The 19,936-nt window shown below is 45.3% G+C and overlaps 1 protein-coding gene across 19 annotated transcripts in view; it reads right to left on the bottom strand.

Annotated features, from left to right (window-relative positions):
* The window catches only part of ABLIM1 (actin binding LIM protein 1), a 331,405-nt gene that overhangs the window by 171,907 nt on the left and 139,562 nt on the right, over positions 1–19,936 (bottom strand). Inside the window, exon 3 of one of the 19 annotated variants that reach the window (XM_081573531.1) lies at positions 1,161–1,186. The exons of the other annotated variants lie outside the window; for them this stretch is intronic. Within the exon in view, the coding sequence (XP_081429657.1) occupies positions 1,161–1,186 (26 nt within the window). The remainder of the gene's footprint in view (positions 1–1,160; positions 1,187–19,936) is intronic. 19 annotated transcript variants of the gene reach the window in all.

Genomic DNA, 19,936 nt, shown 5'->3' with positions numbered 1-19,936 from the left:
ATTGGAAGGACTCATGTTGAAGCTGAAACTCCAATACTTTGGCCACCTGATGCGAAGAGCTGACTCATTTGAAAAGAGTCTGATGCTGGGAAAGATTGAGGGCAGGAGGAGAAGGGGACGACAGAGGATGAGATGGTTAGATGGCATCATCGACTCAATGGACATGGGTTTGGGTGGACTCCGGGAGTTGGTGATATTCAGGGAGGCCTGGCGTGCTGCGGTTCATGGGGTCGCAAAGAGTTGGACACGACTGAGCGACTGAACTGAACTGAGTCCATCTCCGACAGCACTGAGTGATTTAACTTTGGAGCACAGTCATGGGTATAAAGCCCCACCTCTCCTCTTGAACAGTAATTAGAAAGGACCTTGGGTTAGGAGTTAGGAGACTCCCAGTCCTGCCTCTCCTGCCATGTCCCTCCACTTCCCCAAGGCCACACAAAAGGGCTTAAGAATACCTCGCAGGGTGGAAACGGAGACAACATGAGGTCATCTTCTCATGGGAACCCCCACAGCGCCGGCCTGACACATCGATGCCGGAGTCAGCTGAATGTCAGGAGAGGCAGTCACTAATCCCTATGAGCAGGAATTTCTAAAGTATAATAAAAATCCCTGCTGAAATGTGATACAGCCTTTTAAGGTCACCCAGGGCTCTCAAATTGTCCCTGCACCAGCAATTCCATTTAGAAATGGATCAAGTAGAAATATTGGGCTGTGACTTCACCCTGAAGCCTGCTGCCAGAACACCACATCTTTCTGGACTGCTAGAAGAGCCACCTCTGTGTTGACTCTGAGATTGGGAGGGATGCTGGTCCCCCTGGGGCCATTGAGGGTACTCAGATGAAGACTGAGGGTCACAGGCTATCAGCATTTAAGCCTCGGGTCCTGGGATGGGGTCTAACTTTAGGCCTGAAACCACCATGGCCTTCTCCAAATCCAGACACTTGAGAGGTGTTTAAAAAAAACAAAGAACCAAGAAGTTGATTCAGGACCAGGATGCTTCCCAGCTGTGTTTGCCTTTTTCATTTTTGGCTGCTTCTACTTGTTAGTGCACTCAGAATTACTAATTAGTTAAACAGTATTTTAACAGCCACTACGGAGAACAGCAGGAAAATTCCTTAAAAAACTAGGAATAAAACTACCATGTGACCCAGCACTCCCACTACTGGGCATATATCCTGAGAAAATCCTAATTGAAAAAGCCACTTGTACCCCATTGTTCATTGCAGCACTATTTACAATAACTGGAATATGGACGCAACCTAGATGTCCAGTGACAGATGAATGGATAAAGAAGCTGTCGTACATATATACAATGGAATATTACTCAGCCATAAAAAGGAACATATTTGAGTCAGTTCTAATGATGATGAACCTAGAGCCTATTATACAGAGTGAAATAAGTCAGAAAAGCAAATATCATATATTAATGCATATATACGGAATCTAGAAAGATGGTCCTGATGAACTTATTTGCAAGGCAGCAGTGGAAACACACACAGACTTGTGGACACAGTTGGGGCAGGGGAGGGTGGGACGACAAACGGAGAGAGTAGCATGGAAACATACATTACCACATGTAAAACAGAGAGCCAGTGGGAATTTGCTATATGACTCAGGGAGCTCTAACTGGTGCTCTGTGACAACCTAGAGGGGTGGGATGGGGTGGGAGGTGGGAGGGAGGTTCAGGAGGGAAGGGACCTATGTATACCTGTGACTGATTCATGTTGATGGATGGCAGAGACCAACACAATATTGTAAAGCAATTATTATCCAATTAAAAATATGTAACTTTTTAAAAAAATTAAAAAATAGTATTTTAGACAAACTAATCAACGTAGTTAATGTGTGTATGCTTAGACTAACCTCAGTGAGCGCTTGAGCACCAAGTGGTGAGCTGGTTTGGCTCCTGCCTGCTGCAGAGAGCTGGCTGCACAAGGCTCTGCCCAACCGTGTGCTCATCTTAGTAGCCTGAAGTCAGTCATGCGGATGGTATTTACACCACAGAAACCAGCAAACTTAACAAATCGGGGCTTTGCCCTGTGCCTACTCCCAGAGTCTGCTGTTACACATTTACTAACACAGCACTGTGCCCGAGGTTTACCTGCTAGGAAACAGCAATGTGAGGCTTTTGATTCACGTGGTGGTAAATTTTAGAAACAAAATTTGAATCCTCTCTAAAGTACTCTTCCCGCTCCTGCTCCACGTGAATAAACACACACCGTCACCTTTCCCTGGGTCTCTCCGGGGTCTGCACACCCGAGGGGAGGAGGAAAGCAAAGGACCTGAGTTCACAGCATCTAACGTGCAGAGTCAGACATGATCTTACAAACGGGGCGGGGAATACTCTTTAGGTATTTAGGCTCCTTCCAGAAATGAAGTTCTGACTTGTTCAGGCTTTCTGGATGACATAATTCTGCCCAGTGTTACCCTTGCAAGAAAAGGCAAACATACATAATCTATACTTGTCACCTTGCCAGGTATTTTCCTAGTCACCCAGATGACAGAGAACCTGATCCTGGCTGGTTTGATCATTCTCTCATTTAACTTCAGGGATTCATCCACAGGAGTGGGAGAAGAGAGATTATTTCCTGAAGTTTAGCAAAGCTCAGACCTAGTAAAATCTATCACTGGGAAAGAAAGAAATATAGTTGAAGTTCAACATGGGACTGGGGGAGAGGACAGAGAGACATTAAATAAATACCTCCATTAAAACTCCTAAATTCCAGCGCTTGGGAAATAACTTCTTATCTACAGTCAACAAATAATGACCATATGAGACCCGCTGTGTGCTGTGTTGTCCCAGGCCTTCTGGGGAGCTGCGGAGACAGACCACCCAGGCCCTCCCCAGTGCTGTGTGCGGCACACAGGAAGTGCTCCCTGGGGAGCTGATCAATGCAGAGAGACAGTGCTGTCCTGGGCGGTTAGGACAGCCTTTTGTCCTAGGCTAGGACTTCAGAGGGCTTCCCTGGTGGCTCAGCTGGTAAAGAATCTGCCTGCAGTGCGGGAGACCTGGGTTTGATCCCTGGGTTGGGAAGACCCTGGAGAAGGGAACGGCAACCCTCTCCAGTATTCTGGCCTGGAGAATTTCAGGGACTGTATATTCTATGGGGTCACAAAGAATCGGACATGACTGAGGACTTCTGAAGAGAGAAGCATGCATCAGGCTGGGACAGATAGTTGGAGAAAGTTTCAGGGAGGAGGGAGGGGAAGTTGAGACCATGGTATGGGCAGAAGGTGAACAGTGACAAGGGAGGGTGTTTTAAGGGGAGGGAGGGTGGGAGCCAGGCCTGGAGGTGGGAGAGTCACAGCTTGTTAGGCAGCCTTCTGACACAGAGGCTTCACGGGCAAAAGCAATAGAAGGTGAAAGTGACAGCCCTTCTTCCAAGATATTCATGTAAATCCCAGAAACTGGCCTCAAAGAATTTACAGTTTAATAGGGTAGGGTAGGGAGAGGAAGGTGGAGGAAAGGAGAGACAGACAGACAAGGAGACAGAGAGATGGAGAAAGAGAAAGAATGTGAATGGAAATACAAGGTAGAGAGTGAATCGTGTGCTGCAACAAAAGTGTAAATTGAGAGAGAAACCAGAAAAAAGTTTCAAGACGAAAGTATCCTCTCAGCTGGACCTTTAAGAAAGGGTAGGTGGCAGGATTTAAGTGAGTGGGAAGGAAGAGTAAGGCATCGTAGACAATGGAGGGGTGGGTTGGGGTATGTTTGGAGACCATCAGGACACCTGGTTTGGCTTAAACACAGCGAGCAAAGGGCAACATGGAATAGAAGACAGTGAACAAGGTTCGTCCTGGACATCCTTTCAAGGTAAGCTAAGGACCAGACTCTGCAGCTCCCTCATCTCCCTGGGAAGGAGGTCTTGAGATGAGTGATAGTATCAGAGTACAGTTGGCCTATTTCTTAGGTGCTGAGTTAGGACTATCTTGCAGCTCGCAGTGCAGGCAAATTGCGAGCCATGCGCTATGACACGATGGCTCTCAGGGAGGGATCCCCTCCAGCTGTGAGATGGTCACAACCTGGGTTCTGGTCTGACAGACCTCATGTGAATCCAGGCTCCACCCCTCTTAGCTCTGTGATCTTGAAACAAGTTACTTTTCTCCCCCAAGCCTTACTTTCCTCATCTGTAAAATGGGGATAAATTCTATTCAGACACTTACGAGGCTAAATGAGTTAATGTCAGAATAAATGAGTTAATGTCTGTAAAGTGCTCGGCAATTTTCCCAACAGCAGTGAGCGTGCACCGAAGGGAAGCCATGATGGTTCCCACAGTATTTCAGTGAGGGAATATGGTGAGCTGTAGTTTAAGGTCCTTGATCATAAATAAATAACCATGTGCTCCTCCTGAAACACAAATACACTGAATTTCCAACTCTGCTGTCTTTTATGACTTTTAGCAACAGACACATGCTCTTCTGCTGGGTAACACCCAGTGACTATTCAGTGCGCTTAATGAATCTTATAACTTTCTGTATCATCATTTGAGTTTAACTTTTATAAACAAAATAGCAGATTTTGTTTTATCAGCATATAATTCACATATCCTAAAATCTAACAGCATATAATTCACATATCCTAAAATCTACCCATTTAAAGCCCACAACTCAATGTTTTCAGGAATATTCACAGTATTATGTGACCATCACCATAAGTCGTAATTTTGGTATTCTTTGGTACATTTTTATCACCCCGAAAAGAGACTCCAACACCCATTAGCAGTCACACCCCATCCCTACTCTGCTTGTGCATGCGTGCTAAGTCACTTCAGTCGTGTCTATTTGTGATGCTATGACTGGAGCCTGCCAGGCTCTCTGTCCATGGGATTCTCCAGGCATTAATACTGGAGTGGGTTGTCATGCCCTTCTCCAGGGGATGTTCCGGACCCAGGGATGGAACACGTGTCTCTTATGTCTACTGCACTGGCAGGCAGGTTCTTTACCAGTATCACCACCCGGGAAGCCCCTCCCCTGTTCAAACCTGGACAACCACCAATCTATTTTCTGTCTCTATTTTCAATAGCAGGTCTGACTTGCATCTGTTAGTCTCAGCTTCTCAGCATTAGCACAGCAATCAGAAGGAAAAACTGTACACGCACAAACAAGGATTTTCGAACACCCTCCACACACCCCGCCCCTTACTAATGCATGGAATCCTCCCTGCTAAAGCATATCTTTGTTTTCCACCAACACACCCCCACTCTGAAAAGTGTCCTCATTATCACTTCATTTCTAATGCCCTCTTGAGAAAGAGTCCATTAGAAGAAGAAGAAGAAAAAAAAATTGAATGAGATACCATCAGATCCAGTTCACGTCTCATGTGGGAGTTTTCACAAACACGACTTGCCTAGGGGGATGTCAACACTGGAGATTTGCCAGAAAACTAGAAACAAGAGGATGTACGTCTGAGTAATTGGTTCCTCACCAAGTAGGGTGCTACGAGGGGTTTAGGGGACAGTTGGGAAGAACGTACAGAGTCTATGTCTTCAAACAGGGTGGGCTTTTGACTCATGCATTCACTTCCTTTGCTACAGAGCAACTAGAATGATCTTTTTTTTTTTAATTTATTTTTTTAATTAGTTTATTTATCTATTTTTTAACTTTACAATATTGTATTTGTTTTGCCATACATTGACATGAATCCACCATGGGTGTACATGTTTTCCCCTTCCAGAACCCCCATCCCACCTCCCTCCCCATCCCATCCCTCTGGGTCATCCCGGTGCAGTGATCTTTTAAGGGCATAATTCAAGCAGATCATACCACCAACTAAGGCCTCCAGGCAGCTTCTGCTGCGTTATCCAAGATGCCCTAGGACAGCCCACAGAGCCCACCCACCAGTCTGGTCTCTTCTCACGCCCTCTTCACACTGCTCTGCAAGCTCCAGTTCCTGCTGCTTCAAGATCTCCACATGCCTTCTCCTTTCCCAGAAGGGGCTCATACCCCAGGTATTTGCAGACTGGCTCCTCCTCTTCTGGTCTCATCCTAAAGCAGCTCCCATGCCATCCTGCTCTCCTGGGACCACCCAAGTTGAATCAATCTGCCTGCTCACCCCAACTCTCTTTACTTGCCTTATACTTAGCACCATCTATACATTCCCTTTCTTTTCTGTCCTCTATTCTGAGGTTACTGTCACTGTATTCCCAGGGTCTGGCACAGTTCCTAACACAAGGTCTGTGCTCTATAAATGTGGGTTCAGTGTGTTCTTTCACTTAACACTAGCCTGGTTTTCTTTTTTCCAGCCTTCGGGTGACATAGAAAGTTGGTTAAACGCCTCGGGTTTGCCAACAGTCTCTATCAATTAGGTAATTTTGAAGATGTCAATAAACCCAACTAATGACATAAGATACAAGACTTGCTTAAACTTCTGATTCAGGAAAAAAAGAAACAAAAGCTGAAGGAATGAGCTTACTGGTGGGCCAGTTTCAAATCCACTGTGGCCGAGCTTCTCTCTGAAGGAGAACCACACAAAGGAGCACAATTTCCAGTTGAACTGACCTGAGGCAGGAGTAGAGGTGGCATCAGAGCCTTGGAGAAGCCAAACAAGCGCACCGTCCCCAGATCATGACAAGACATGACAAGACGATGGGAGGATCCAGCAGGGGCTGCTGCAGGGTGGGTGGACACCTTCCTTGGCAAGAATCCTGGGCACACCCGGCTTCTAGCCTCAAACTTTTTAGAACAACTGTTCTTACAAAATCCACACATTCCTGCACCAAATTCTATTCAGACATCTTGTTTCATTCCACAGGGTAAAGATGAACTAGGATCAGCAGCTTGCTTGTCCAGGGGGTGTGGGGATCAAGAACCTAGCCAGGAGAGGTCCTTAGTAATATTTTATCCCAGGACAGTAGGGATGACTGGCCACGGGAAGCCACGCATGTGGTTCAGAGCAGGGTCTCATGACAAAAAGTTATACAGTCTTACTCTGCTTGAGGTGAACTTCGAAGAGACTGCCCAGCAGGAATGAGTGGTTCCTCAACTCACCCATCCAGCTTTGTTCACTTGCCTGCATCTTCAAACTAACCTGATCACTGAACTCCATTCCAGGGAACACGTTGGCCCCTTCACACACAATTTTACTCAGTCCAGAGGGATAATAATAATAATGGCAGAAAGAGCAAATAATTACTGAGCTTTTGCTGTGGGCTTCCCTGGTGGCTTAGATGGTAAAGAATCTGCCCGCAATGCGAGAGACCTGGGTTCAATTCATGGGTCAGGCAGATCCTCTGTAGTATGAAATGGCAACCCACTCCAGTATTCTTGCCTGGAGAATTCCATGGACAGAGGAGCCTGGTGGACTACAGTCCATGGGGTCACAAAGAGTCAGACACGACTGAGTGACTAACACTTTCACTTCTTAGGGGCCAGGCAATATTTTATTTTATGACTTTCTGATGTGGACCAGTTTTTAAGTCCTTACTGAATTTGTTACAGTATTGCTTCTGTTTTCTTTTTCTATTTTTTGGCTGTGAGGCATGTGATATCTTAGTTCCCCAACTAAGGGATCAAACCCACGTGCCCTGCAATGGAAAGTGAAGTTCCAACCATTGGACCACAGGGAAGTTCCCCTGGGCAGTCCTTTAAATGGCTTATAAATATTAACTGATTCAATCCTCACAACAACCCTATGAAGTTGGTACTGCTGCTGCTGCTGCTAGGTCGCTTCAGTCGTGTCCGACTCTGTGCCACCCTATAGACGGAAGCCCACCAGTCTCCCCCATCCCTGGGATTCTCCAGGCAAGAACACTGGAGTGGGTTGCCATTTCCTTCTCCAATGCATGAAAGTGAAAAGGGAAAGTGAAGTTGCTCAGTCGTGTCCGACTCTTAGCGACCCCATGGACTGAAGCCCGTCAGGCTCCTCAATCTATGGGATTTTCCAGGCAAGAGTACTGGAGTGGGTTGCCATTACTTCTGATATCCTTATTTCCTGCTGAGGAAACAGGCATGGGGGAGCGGGGGAGGATTCAGTGACTTGCTCCAGGTCACACGATTAGTAACAGTAGAGTTGGGATCTGAACCCTGGGCAGTCTGGCTGCAGACTCCCGAAGCAGTCTCCTGCTTCCAGGCAAGCTTATAATATCTCGAAGGCTTTGGGGATAATCTTACAAAGTTATCAAGATAAATGGAGCAATTGTACTGCAAGGGACAAACAAGTAAGAGATGAATATATACAGGGAAGGGCTTCAGCAGTTCAGCTCCAAACCTGTGTCTCCTGAAAACCCCAGCTGCAGGCAGTTTGATTGCCTCTCTGCTCAGCTACAAGTTTAGTTCTTATTGCCTACATTTTAGGTTTATTTTTCTCTGCAAGGAATATTGGGCCATTCCCTTTGGCTCTGGGCTATGCAGCTACCCTACTATTCTCTACAGATCAACTGATCTTCAATTAACATTTCTGAGCTTTTTACACATGTTATCTCATTGAAATGAATCTTGACAATAAAGATATTGGATGGGTAGTATGAGTTTTCTCCCATATGTTTTGCTTTTATCAAAGTTTAAGACATTAAGAAGGTTTATATGCATAAAAAGCACAGAGACTGCATGATGGCAATTGCCTGCCTCACCACTCCTCCCATCCCCTCTGTGCCCACCATAAGCAGATATGTTCAACTTTTGGTGTTTTTCTTGGACTTCATCACTACATTTCTTGGTCTTAAGAAAGTCCTACTGCTATTCTTACTGCTACATGCTTATACTAACTCTGCTGCTGCTGCTAAGTCGCTTCAGTCGTGTCCGACTCTGTGCAACCCCATAGACGGCAGCCCACCGGGGTCCCCCGTCCCTGGGATTCTCCAGGCAAGAATACTGGAGTGGGCTGCCATTTCCTTCTCCAATGCATGAAAGTGAAAAGTGAAAGTGAAGCCGCTCAGTCATGTCCGACCCCTAGCGACCCCATAGACTGCAGCCTACTAGGCTCCTCCGTCCGTGGGATTTTCCAGGCAAGAGTACTGGAGTGGGGTGCCATTGCCTTTTCCGTATACTCAGCCACTACTTATTAACGTCTGTTCTTCCTAATTTGGCAAAAGCACATTTTCAATTAACTGTGGTAAGCGCTTACACATTGCGAATGTAATTATCATTGTACTAGAACTTACAGTGCAATCTGTGAATACAGTGCCTTTCTTGTACCTTTTTTTTTTCTTCTAGACTTCATCATTTCCATGGGTAAAGAATCTACCCGCAGTGCAGGAGACACAGGAGATGTGGGTTTGATCCCTGGGTCAGGAAGATCCCCTGGAGAAGGAAACGGCAACCCACTCCAATATTCTTGCCTGAAAAATCCCATGGACAGAGGAGCCTGGCAGGCTACAGTCCATAGCTTCTCAAAGAGTCAGACACGATTGAGTGACTGAGCACACAGCTCACACTAGCCTAGTTTCTGATGAACAATCCATCACAGCCTTTTTTTTTTCTTTTGCAGATCTAACCAATAATTATTTGCAGTGCTCAAACTTCTCAGATAACTTATCAAACCTCCACACTTGGAGAGAAAACTGGGTGTTCTCTGCTATTTTCACTGAAGAAAGAAACAGAATCTCACTCAGGTGAAGAGCTTGGCTCTACATCCTCTGGAAAGTGGGGAGTCGTGATTCAACTGATACCAACCCCAGCATTCGCTCCCTGGCATCACTGCCTCTGGGGAAGGAAGACGTGCAGGCTGTGGGCTGCACAACTTCAGAGGGGGCCGCTCGCCCATGTGAGGATGAGAATGGAGGGAGGCGACACACAGGTCCTGTAAAACCAAGGGGATATCCCATCTCATCGTCAAACCTGCTCCTGATGGTCTGGCACTGCACAGGTACTATTGTATCGGATACTCTCTGGCCTAGCAGACTGCTGCTCTCTGTCTGGCCTTCCTCATTTCATTCATGCTTGTCAGATGGCTTTTTTGCCTGCCTGTCTTGCAAAGCTATCATATCAGTGCTACCTCCCTGTGGTCCTGGGGCTTTCATAGTAAGCACGACCTTTCCCGAGGGGTCTCTCCATCATGGCTGCTCCTTTCAACGGCATGAAGCCACTCTTGCACTCTTGTTTCATAGTCTGAGCTCTTTTTGAGCCCTGTTGCATCTTGCAGGAGTGCCTCTGACTCAAGATAGGAGCGATGGCAGACATACTCGGAACTCAAAGGATGACCATCCCTTTCCTGCTGCACAGTAGCCTTGCAGTGACAGATCACCTCTCAGATATTCCAAGAGAGGGGTGCATGTGTGCTAAGTCATTCAGTTGTGTCTGACTCTATGAGACCCTATGGACTGATGCCCACCAGGCTCCTCTGTCCATGGGATTCTCCAGGCAAGAATACTAGAATGGGTTGTCATGCCCTCCTCCAGGGGATCTTCCTGACCCAAGGATCAATGGGTATTTTACCACTATCACCACCTGGAAAGCCCCAAGAGAGGGGTGGTCCCTCTCCAAAGCCCCTACATTTTAATGCTTCTTGAGATGCCTTGATAGGTCCATACTGAATGCTATATAAACACATGATGTCCAACCAATGGAGGTGAATAGCTGTTGCATTGATTATGGGTGACATGGTACCTCACAGACTGCCCAAGACCTGAACTTGTTCTCCTCTCCCTGGCTGTGATGTACAAGCAAGGGGACCAGGTGAGCATGGTCACAGAAGAGAGGTGATGTGGAGTCATAGGGGGAAATTTTTCTAAATGAAAAACTCATTCCAAAAATATCAGGTTTAGATGCTAATGAGGCCTGAATGGGGACTTTCTGCTGAACTTCAACCACGAAGCATTTTACTCTGAATTTAACAGCTGGGTCAGTTCTTAATTGTATCAAGCACCCCAGAAGATAACACCAAATTCTGGTCAACTTCTGTTTAGGATAAAATGACTGCTAAAAGATTCTGAAATCATTCTGTCAAAACTTTTCTAGTTGTAAGTGAAGAAATTCAAGGTAATCAAAACGTATCTATTAAGCACTATTTTAAGTGTCAAGAATGGAAACACACTTGCCCCTGAAAGTACCTTATTCTGTTTTTATCCAATAGTAGTTTGATGCAGATGTTCTAAACCAATGGTTTTCAAATTTCAGGTCTTCACCCAGTGAAACAAAATGAATCATGACCAACTTGTGTGCTCAGTCACTCAGTCGTGTCTGACTCTTTGCAACCCCATGGACTTTAGCCCGCCAGGCTCCTCTGTCCATGGGATTTCCCAGGCAAGAATACTAGAGTGGGTTGCCATTTCCTCCTCCAGGGGATCTTCCTGACCCAGCGATTGAACCCAGATCTCTTACGTCTCCTGCATTGGCAGGTGGATTCTTTACCACTGAGCCACATAATAAGAAAATAGAAGAGACTAGAAAAGAGCAGAGAGTAAAGGTTAAGTATTGTTTCGCATGACTTTTTCATTAGCTATCTATATGTGTAAGGGCATAAGTCTTTAGTCTTTTTGTGTGAAAATGTGTTTCTTATTGTGGGTAGGCTTGGTGAGCACAGGCCACAATTAGACCACAATCAGAAGGTCCTTTGGTTTCGTCCTGCCCACAGATATGTTTTGTTTGGCCTACATGAAGATTTTTTGAAGTGAAATTTGAATCATTTGCCAACTTTAAGCATCTGGAGATTTTTACATCAGTTCAGTTCAGTTCAGTTCAGTCACTCAGTCATGTCTGACTCTTTGTGACCCCATGAATCGCAGCACGCCAGACCTCTCTGTCCATCACCAACTCCCAGAGTCTACCCAAACCCATGTCCATTGAGTCGGTGATGCCATCCAGCCATCTCATCCTCTGTCGTCCCCTTCTCCTCCTGCCCCCAATCCTACCCAGCATTAGGTTCTTTTCCAATGAGTCAACCCTTCACATGAGGTGGCCAAAGTATTGGAGTTTCAGCTTCAACATCAGACCTTCCAATGAACACCCAGGATTGATCTCTTTTAGGATGGATTGTTGGATCTCCTTGCAGTCCAAGGGACTCTCAAGAGTCTTCTCCAACACCACAGTTCAAAAGCATCAATTCTGCGGCGCTCAGCTATTTCTAGTCACTCTTGGAAACTGGAAGGTCTGGCCCCGTCGCCCATATCCCTCCGTTCCTAGTTTCATGGGAACCAGGATAGAGCAATAGAGTGGCTTTTCCTGTGGACAAGGCCCTGCTGTCCTGTCTGTCCCCATCTCTATTCATCTAGGTCATCTACCTGATTCTTAGAGGCATCTGAATGTACAACCTCTGGTTCTATCCATCCTCAACTCAACCTGACCTGCAAAGCCCTCCATTTACCCTTCCCCATGGTTACTGCAGGACCTCGTGACTAATGGTAGTTCCTGCCAAACTCAGCTGGCTGCATCTCCTTCACTGCTTCTGTTTTGCCAGTTGGAAACCTTTCTCTCATTTTCTCTTTATTCATTTGTTGCACTCCTGTTCATTCTTCAAAGCCTAGTCTGCCATGACCTCCCAGGAGAATTAACCAGCCCCCTGCACTGCAGTCCCACATTAAAGAGTTCTTTGTTGCATACATTTCACATTGCGTCATAATCATGTATTTTTGTGTTTATGTTCCTTGTTAGAATGTGAATGCTTTTAGGTCAAGAATTGCATTTTGTTTCTGTACCCAGATTGCTAATCTCTTATTAGGCTCTGAATAAACACTTAAGAATACCCATCTCTCTACCCATACACATCCTTCATCCACTTTTCAGTACATTCAACATTCACTGAATACTTACCATGGAGCGGACACTGTATAATGGGTTTGAATTGAATTAAACATCATCCCTAACCGGAAGAAATTAACAGAACCCTTCAAGGACAATCTTAAATGCTCCCTTTTCTGTAAAGCCTTTTCTGATTCATTTGAAACACTAACTCTTCCTTCGAACCTCAGCAGAATACCGTTTATACTCCTTCTGATCACTTTGTGTTGCTTCTATTTTCAATCAGCACCCCTCCCACTACTGGCTAATTCATTACCCTGCTGAAGGCAGAACCTTTTCCATGTATTAGGTTACCCTTGAAATGCCTTGCAGAGAGTAGACCTTTATAAATTTGTGATGCGTTCAAGACACCGGTTGCTATGGCTCACTGCTTCAGGCTGGGCTCTTCACACGTGGCAGGACTGGCAACATCTTCTAGCTGAGCAGGAACAGCATCATTGAACCTAGTCCAGCAGATACCATTCCCACTGTCAGCCCTAAAACTGTTCCCCAGTAGCTGTCCAGACAGGGCACCCCCCACGTGGTGCACAGCAATCCAGCAACACTCATCTAGCCCCACATGCCACTTAGGGGACCCTCCACAGACCAGGGAACCACAGTGCCTGCCATTTTTCTGAGTGGTATAGCCTCCCTCTCATGTCCCTCCAGATACTCCAGTGTGAAATAACCTTGCTATCTTTCTCTACCATTCTCTGCTTCTTTGAATTTTTCTTAAATTTCTCCCTTCACAGTGTTTCAAATAGCACTGTGAATACAGACTGTTGAACAATCTGTGGTTGAACAACAACAGAATATAGACCAACAACAAGAATATAGACAATGCAATGGTCTATATTAAAACTGCTTGAGGTTTTAATAACACATTTTAGCTCCTCAGAAACTAAACGGTTGCAGCTTTTGTGTGCCAAGATAGCTCCTGAAACTGTCTCTAACCAAAGGATTCCAAAGAGCTTTATGAACCCCTGTAAAAATGCTCAACTAACCCTTCAGAATTAGGAGTGATGGTTACAGAATGGCACATTTGTGCCTTGACTCCCCCAAGCCAAGCTGAGCCCCAACTCACTCCCAGGAAAAGGTGCCCTGTAACTTCCCCCTGCTCCCACCCTGCCCACTCCCTGCATATCCAGTGTTATATACTGACAGCAGTCTCCTGGTCACTCAAGTCTCACAGAAGGTCTCCATTTTATGAACCGAAGCTTCATCCTATGCTGCAAGAGAGTCAAAATGAAAACGATGCTCTTGACTTTGCCATCTGCATTATAAGCAAGATAAAACTGACAAGAGAGAACAGAGAGGCTACTTATATAAAAGTTCTCTCTTCTCTGCCTAGAACGCTGATCATTTTACGGACAAGAAACCATGATAGTGTCCAAGTGTGGTTCCTGAACCATGAGCAGCAACATCACTTGGGAATTGCTAGAAGTGCAAAACCTCAGGCCCTTCCTCACTGGGACCAGGGTCCAGAAATCCCCACTCTGACCAAACTCCAGATGGCCCTGATGTCATTTGAGAACCACTGCCCTAGACAGTAATTTCTCTGAAAGCTTAAGAAAGCCAGCATCTTCACGGTTAAGTCTAAGTATTCAAAAAAGTCAGCCTGTTTGATTGCAATGGGACACAGAAACTCACCCCTAGTGCCCTCCAGCGCACACTGGACCATAATAGCATTAGTCATGTCAGTGTGAACACAAATACGATGTTTCAGAGAAAAGAGGTCATGCCTACAAATATTCACCCTCCCCCACTGCTAACAAAATTTGCCCTTGAATACACAGCTCCTGCCAGTTTGGGATAAACATACCTCTCGGTATGAGTCACCATCAGACCAACACACAATGAAATAGGAAGCTGGGCTGGTTTCTACTGTGGTGTGCCCAGAACAGGCTCAGCCACAATGGGAAGAAATCCTGCACCACTCACCCATCACTGAACCTTCTGAAAAGTCCTCTGACGCTCTAATGCTGGCTCAGGAAAACCCTCAGTGTTTTGGCTTTGGCATATGAGATGCCAGCACTGTGAGGACCCTCCTGCTTGCCTCCCAGGGGCAGTGAATATGATGATGACATCGAGGGGCCCCCTCCTCACAGAGAATCAGTGCCAAGATTTTGCTTTTAGTGGGCTGGGTTTCACTTAGGACATCTTTTCTGCAGGACTTTGGAAAGTTAATTTCTTGTTCTTTCAAAGACAGTTTCTGTGAAGCAGGACTGGTTGTTTCATCCTTCCTGGTCACCTGACCAGATCATCAGAGAAGCAAGAAGCAGGATCACTTCTAAGTGGCCCAATCAGCTGAAGATTGCTCTCAAGAGCTCTGGGTAAATTTAAGTCAATGTATTCCTTCTCTCTGGATAAGGGAAAGGCTACCCACTCCAGTATCCTGGCCTGGAGAACGCCATGGACTGTCTAGTCCGTGGGGTTGCAGACCATGGGGTTGCAGAGAGTCGGACACGACTGAGCGACTCACTTCATTTCATTCCTTCTCTCAGATGTCTTTCCACAGTCAGCCTTAACTCTAATTGTGGAAACAAAGTCTTTTTCCTCTCTCTCTCTCTGGACAAGCATTTCTTTAGACATTAATGAGTAGATGGCAGAGGGCAAGGATTTGTTGTGATTTTTTAAAATGTGAAGTTCTTTCCCTTAGCCTGAGAAATCCCATCATCTAGACAGCCCTGCAGTGGTGAAGACAAGTGGGGCAGAGTCATACTTCCTGGTGAGAGTAGTACCGTTTCATTTATAAAACAGTAAGAGAAATTCACACTTGGGTTTTTTTTTCCCTCTCCAGTGGAATATGGTGACAGAACTGGATCTCTACTCCCTCTACAGATGCAAAGATCACAACTGAGATGTGTGTGTGTGTAAGTCGCTAATCCAGACAATGTATTCTGGAGCTTGTAGCATCGTGGTGTCTCTTTAAATCAATCGTTTCCCTTTAGACTTTACTTAGGAAATGTTCTTGCCATTGACCTGCCCTCGAAAAACTTGGGGCTTTTCAAGTTTAGGAAAAATGAACAACCTAGACAGTTCCAAAAGCAGGTCAGGGTGGCATATGCAACATCCACCTGGGAAGCAGGGCTGGGAAACTGAATCTAGGAGGAGCAAGTCTACACCAACAGGGGGCCTGGGAGGCGACTCACATGGATGATGAATTTCACCCTGCAGAGAGCAATCTGTTCTCAGACTTCCCCGAGGATGGAACAGAATGGGTTTCGATTACATTAGGCTGTGTGCACGCTCCTGAGTGGGGAGTGTTTGTGTGGGTGTGGGTGTTTGGGAGGAGTGGGATGGGGCAGAAGGACAGACACCGTTAGAGGCAGCAACACTTGGCCACTCTAAAGGCTGTTTCATAAGGCAGTATATGAAGTCAGCAACTCCTGAGGGAGAGACGGATACTCTTTCTTAAGTCGTACAGGTGATAGATTGTTGTTTAATTTCTCTGGTGTTGACTTAGGTGTTCAGAGTAATTCGAGAAGAATTTACAGAAGGGATAGGCCTTTGAAAACCATTGTAAGGAAGCAGAACTTGAGTCAGGTCATGGGCAAATATGCAAAAGGAAACAAAACGTATTTCTCCCGAGGCAGGAGGGGTAGCATGACACCATGATGGAGATGGAAAATATATCCAAGATTATTCAAATAGGAAAAATGGGGGAAGGGGCTGGAGCATAGGTACAATTAGTGCAGATTCTGCAGCCAGAAGGGCCTGAGTAGAAAATCAGCTCTTCTACTTTTTGGCTAAGTGATCTCTGGCAAGTGTCTAAACTCCCATGAACCTCCTCTTTCTCATTTACTAAAGGGGAGGAGTGCCACTGACCCTGATGGGCTCAAAGATTAGAGGTGATGTATGTAAAGGTGTCAATGCAAAGCCTGCCATTTCAATAATTGGTAGGTTTAATAATATTATTAAAAATAAAACAAGATTGGCTTAGATGAGGGTAGGGAGGAGGTAATTTAAGGACTTAGAGAGAATCCTCAATGATTAGCAGGAAGTCTTGAAATTTACCTTGTCACTCATTTAGGTTTGTCACCTGGAGATATGATGGCATCAGCATCCTAAGAGGATTACTTTGGTGCCAGTCTGTAGGACACATTTGAGACCCAGTATACCACTGTTCTTAGAAGCTGCTAAGAAACAAGGTTGCCCCATGTGTGTGTCTGTGTCCCATACCCTGTGAATGTGTGTGTCACATACTGCGTGTGTGTGTGTGCGTCCCATACACTGGAATGTCAGGTGGACAGTGAACATCTCTCTATCAAGGATGAACTAGAATGAGTTTCACTGGGTCCTGCTCTACTTAAAAGAGCTTCCCTGGTGGCTCAGATGGTAAAGAATTTGCTTACAATGCGGGAGTTCTGGGTTCAATCCCTGGGTTGGGAAGATCTCTCAGAGGAGGAAATGGCAACCCACTCCAGTATTCTTGCCTGGAGAATTCCATGGAGGAGGAGCCTGGCGGGGCTACAGTCCATGGGGTCACAAAGATTTGGACACAACTGAGCAACTAACACTTTCACTTTTCACTACCTTAAAAGCAAGTTGGTCATCCAACAGTGGCAGAAAACTTCCAGGAAACAAAACAAACAAAAAATGATGTGCTCAACTGTAGAAATGTTTTCCGTGATGTGCCTCCCTCACTGCTGAATTTTTATCCTTCTTACATGAAGGATAAAACCTTTTCCAAACCCTAAGCTGCCTTATTATTTAAACAAATGAGTGTTTACATAACTTTATCTCTAATATTTGCTTCTACTTGTTTTCTCTAATACTAAGAAATAATAAATCCCCTTCATGTTTACTTTTAAAACTTGCACTAGGACACATATAAGCTAGAATTAAAGTTTTTAATGGGTAGACTAGGCCACTGGAGTTTAGGTAGATGAAAGTGCTCTCAGGAAGACAGATATTGACTGATAAACCCACAAAAGTCTCTCCTGCTTCTTTGTTATAGGACACAGCAAGGTTAAGATGCCCTTGAATGCAACAGAGAAACAACTATTTCATGACGACTCCCAGATCAATAAGGGTCTGTGACTGGAAGTGGGTGGGCGCCTGGTTGGGAGAACAGAAGAGAATGAGGGTCAAAGTCGGTTGGCCAATGTCATTCCACACTTGCAGACCTGTGATCTGCCAGCAGGCTTTCTTTCTGTCAGTGTCATGGAAACTTCATCCAGGAGAGAAATGGCAGCACAGACCAGCGTGATCTAAACCATCTCCAAGCGATGAGCAACGGGGAACCTATGTCACTCCTTCAGAAGACTTCTCGTGTTCCTCAGGATGGATGCTACCATGACACAAGCTCACTCCAGGCTGATTTGTGTCTGCCCCAAGAGGAAAGAAGAAGCTGGAACTCTCTGGAAGCAAGAGGAAGCAGAGCGTACTGGAAAAGTCTCAGGATCAGGAGGCCACAGGTTCCAGATCTGGCTCTGACAATGGGCCAACCTGCTTCAACTCTGAGAATCTATGACGTGCAGGTATCAAGCTATGAACTGGAAAATTAAAGATAGAGACACAGGGCTGCTTCTGAGAGGCTCACTGACTAGTGATGGAGCCAGTGGGTGATAAATGCAGACACTGGGCCATGTCCTCCTTTGACGGAACACAGAGGATGAGTCTCCTCTATGTTCTCCATCCACCCACTAGTATAATAAACCTGAACTTAGTCCAATTACCTGCTGTGTGATTTTGAGCAGTTTACTAACCCTTTCTGAAGCCCGGTTTTCTCAGGTCTAGGATGAATGCCTGGACTGCAAGCGCTCCTGTGCCCTTCTGACTTTAGAAGCTTTAATGAAATTCCTTTCTTTCCATGGAAGCCCTTGTGTACCCACCAAAAACCCTGACTTTGACTGAGGTCAGTGCAGTCAGGGAGCTGGGAGGCAGAAGTGGAGACTGACATGGACCTCAAAATAGAAAAGAAACAGCCTTTAATCAGTGGCTAAGGGCTTAGATAATACTAGTATGTGACCTCTTGGTGGCCTGTCCAAAGTGTTCTAGTCAGAAAGTGGTTACTGACTTGTAAAGCAAACGTGAACCCAGGCACTCCAAGCTTTGGGAAGTCTCTAACGACTTCAGAAGAGTTGCTATTTGGAGACTACTGACCTATAAAACATTCACCACGAACAGCAAGTCCAGGGCTTCCATGGGCCCCTGGGGGATGGAATTGGGAAGTGACCTTTGCAATCCCCTTTCCCATCACTCATAAATTACTCATACTGGGAAAACAAACTCAAAACCATTAGCAGTAGAGATCAGAGTCAGGTTGTTTCAGCTGTGGAGGAGGTAAAAATAAAGAGACCTGACCTTGATTAAGTGTCAACATCTTTATTTAGGGTTCCTGGTAGCACCCCCAAAAGAGGAAATATTATTAGAAGCACCTTTATTCTCACTAAATCATTTCATTCAATTACCCCTTAGTCGGTGTAAAACCAAAGCTAAACCTTGTGATTTATGAAAGATACCTAGGAACAGAATGGACTGACCAGAAGCTGTTTCTCTTTGTGCTAAGGTGCAGCCCTAACACCATTAGCTATCATGATCCTATTCCTCCATCCATCCACTAGTATAATAAACCTGAATTGAGTTTCCGACAATAGGGATCAGTTTGAGTTCAGCACGTTCACCTCACATCTATTCCCTGTAGGGGCTTTAAGAGAAAGTAGACAAAGATAAATCACGGAAATGTTGAAGACAGCGCCCAAAGAGCAGACATCTGTGTTTATGGAGAAAAGTATGTCCACAGGCAGGAAATGTGGCAGAATACATCCAAGCTTACCAAAAAGCAAAATTCAGCGGTGGTTACTCACACTCTCAAATCATGTAGTGAAGGTCCCGGAGACATATTATTAAGAGAAAAAAATCGAGTCATGAAAAAATGATCAGAGAATGATCCTTTTTTAATACTTCTATCTAGCTAGCTATCTTATTCCTTCTATAAGTTCTCACAGGATACACACTATTAACAATTTTGCCTCAAGAGAAAAGGGGGAATTAAAGTGAACAGGGTAGGGGCAAGGGGATTTCATCTTTCACTCTCAAATCTCCCGTGACACCGCACTTTCTTAACATAAGACATATTTATATATTACTTGGATAATTAAAATCAAACATTGTTGTGCTCTTTTCCATTTCCCAGACAAATGAATAAGTTAAATAACAATTCAATTCTGAAAAGTTTAACTTCCATTTTTGGACCACGCCCAGTGCATAAATACTGTACACCTGTGCAGAGCGTGACCATCCTCTCCCTTTTCACGTTCTTAAGACATGATTTGCCGTC

This window comes from Giraffa tippelskirchi, chromosome 2, assembly GCF_054371585.1.
Source record: "Giraffa tippelskirchi isolate mGirTip1 chromosome 2, T2T-mGirTip1v1.2.pri, whole genome shotgun sequence".
In the NCBI taxonomy this organism is placed as follows: domain Eukaryota; kingdom Metazoa; phylum Chordata; class Mammalia; order Artiodactyla; family Giraffidae; genus Giraffa; species Giraffa tippelskirchi.
This window is presented reverse-complemented; position numbering and strand designations above follow the sequence as displayed.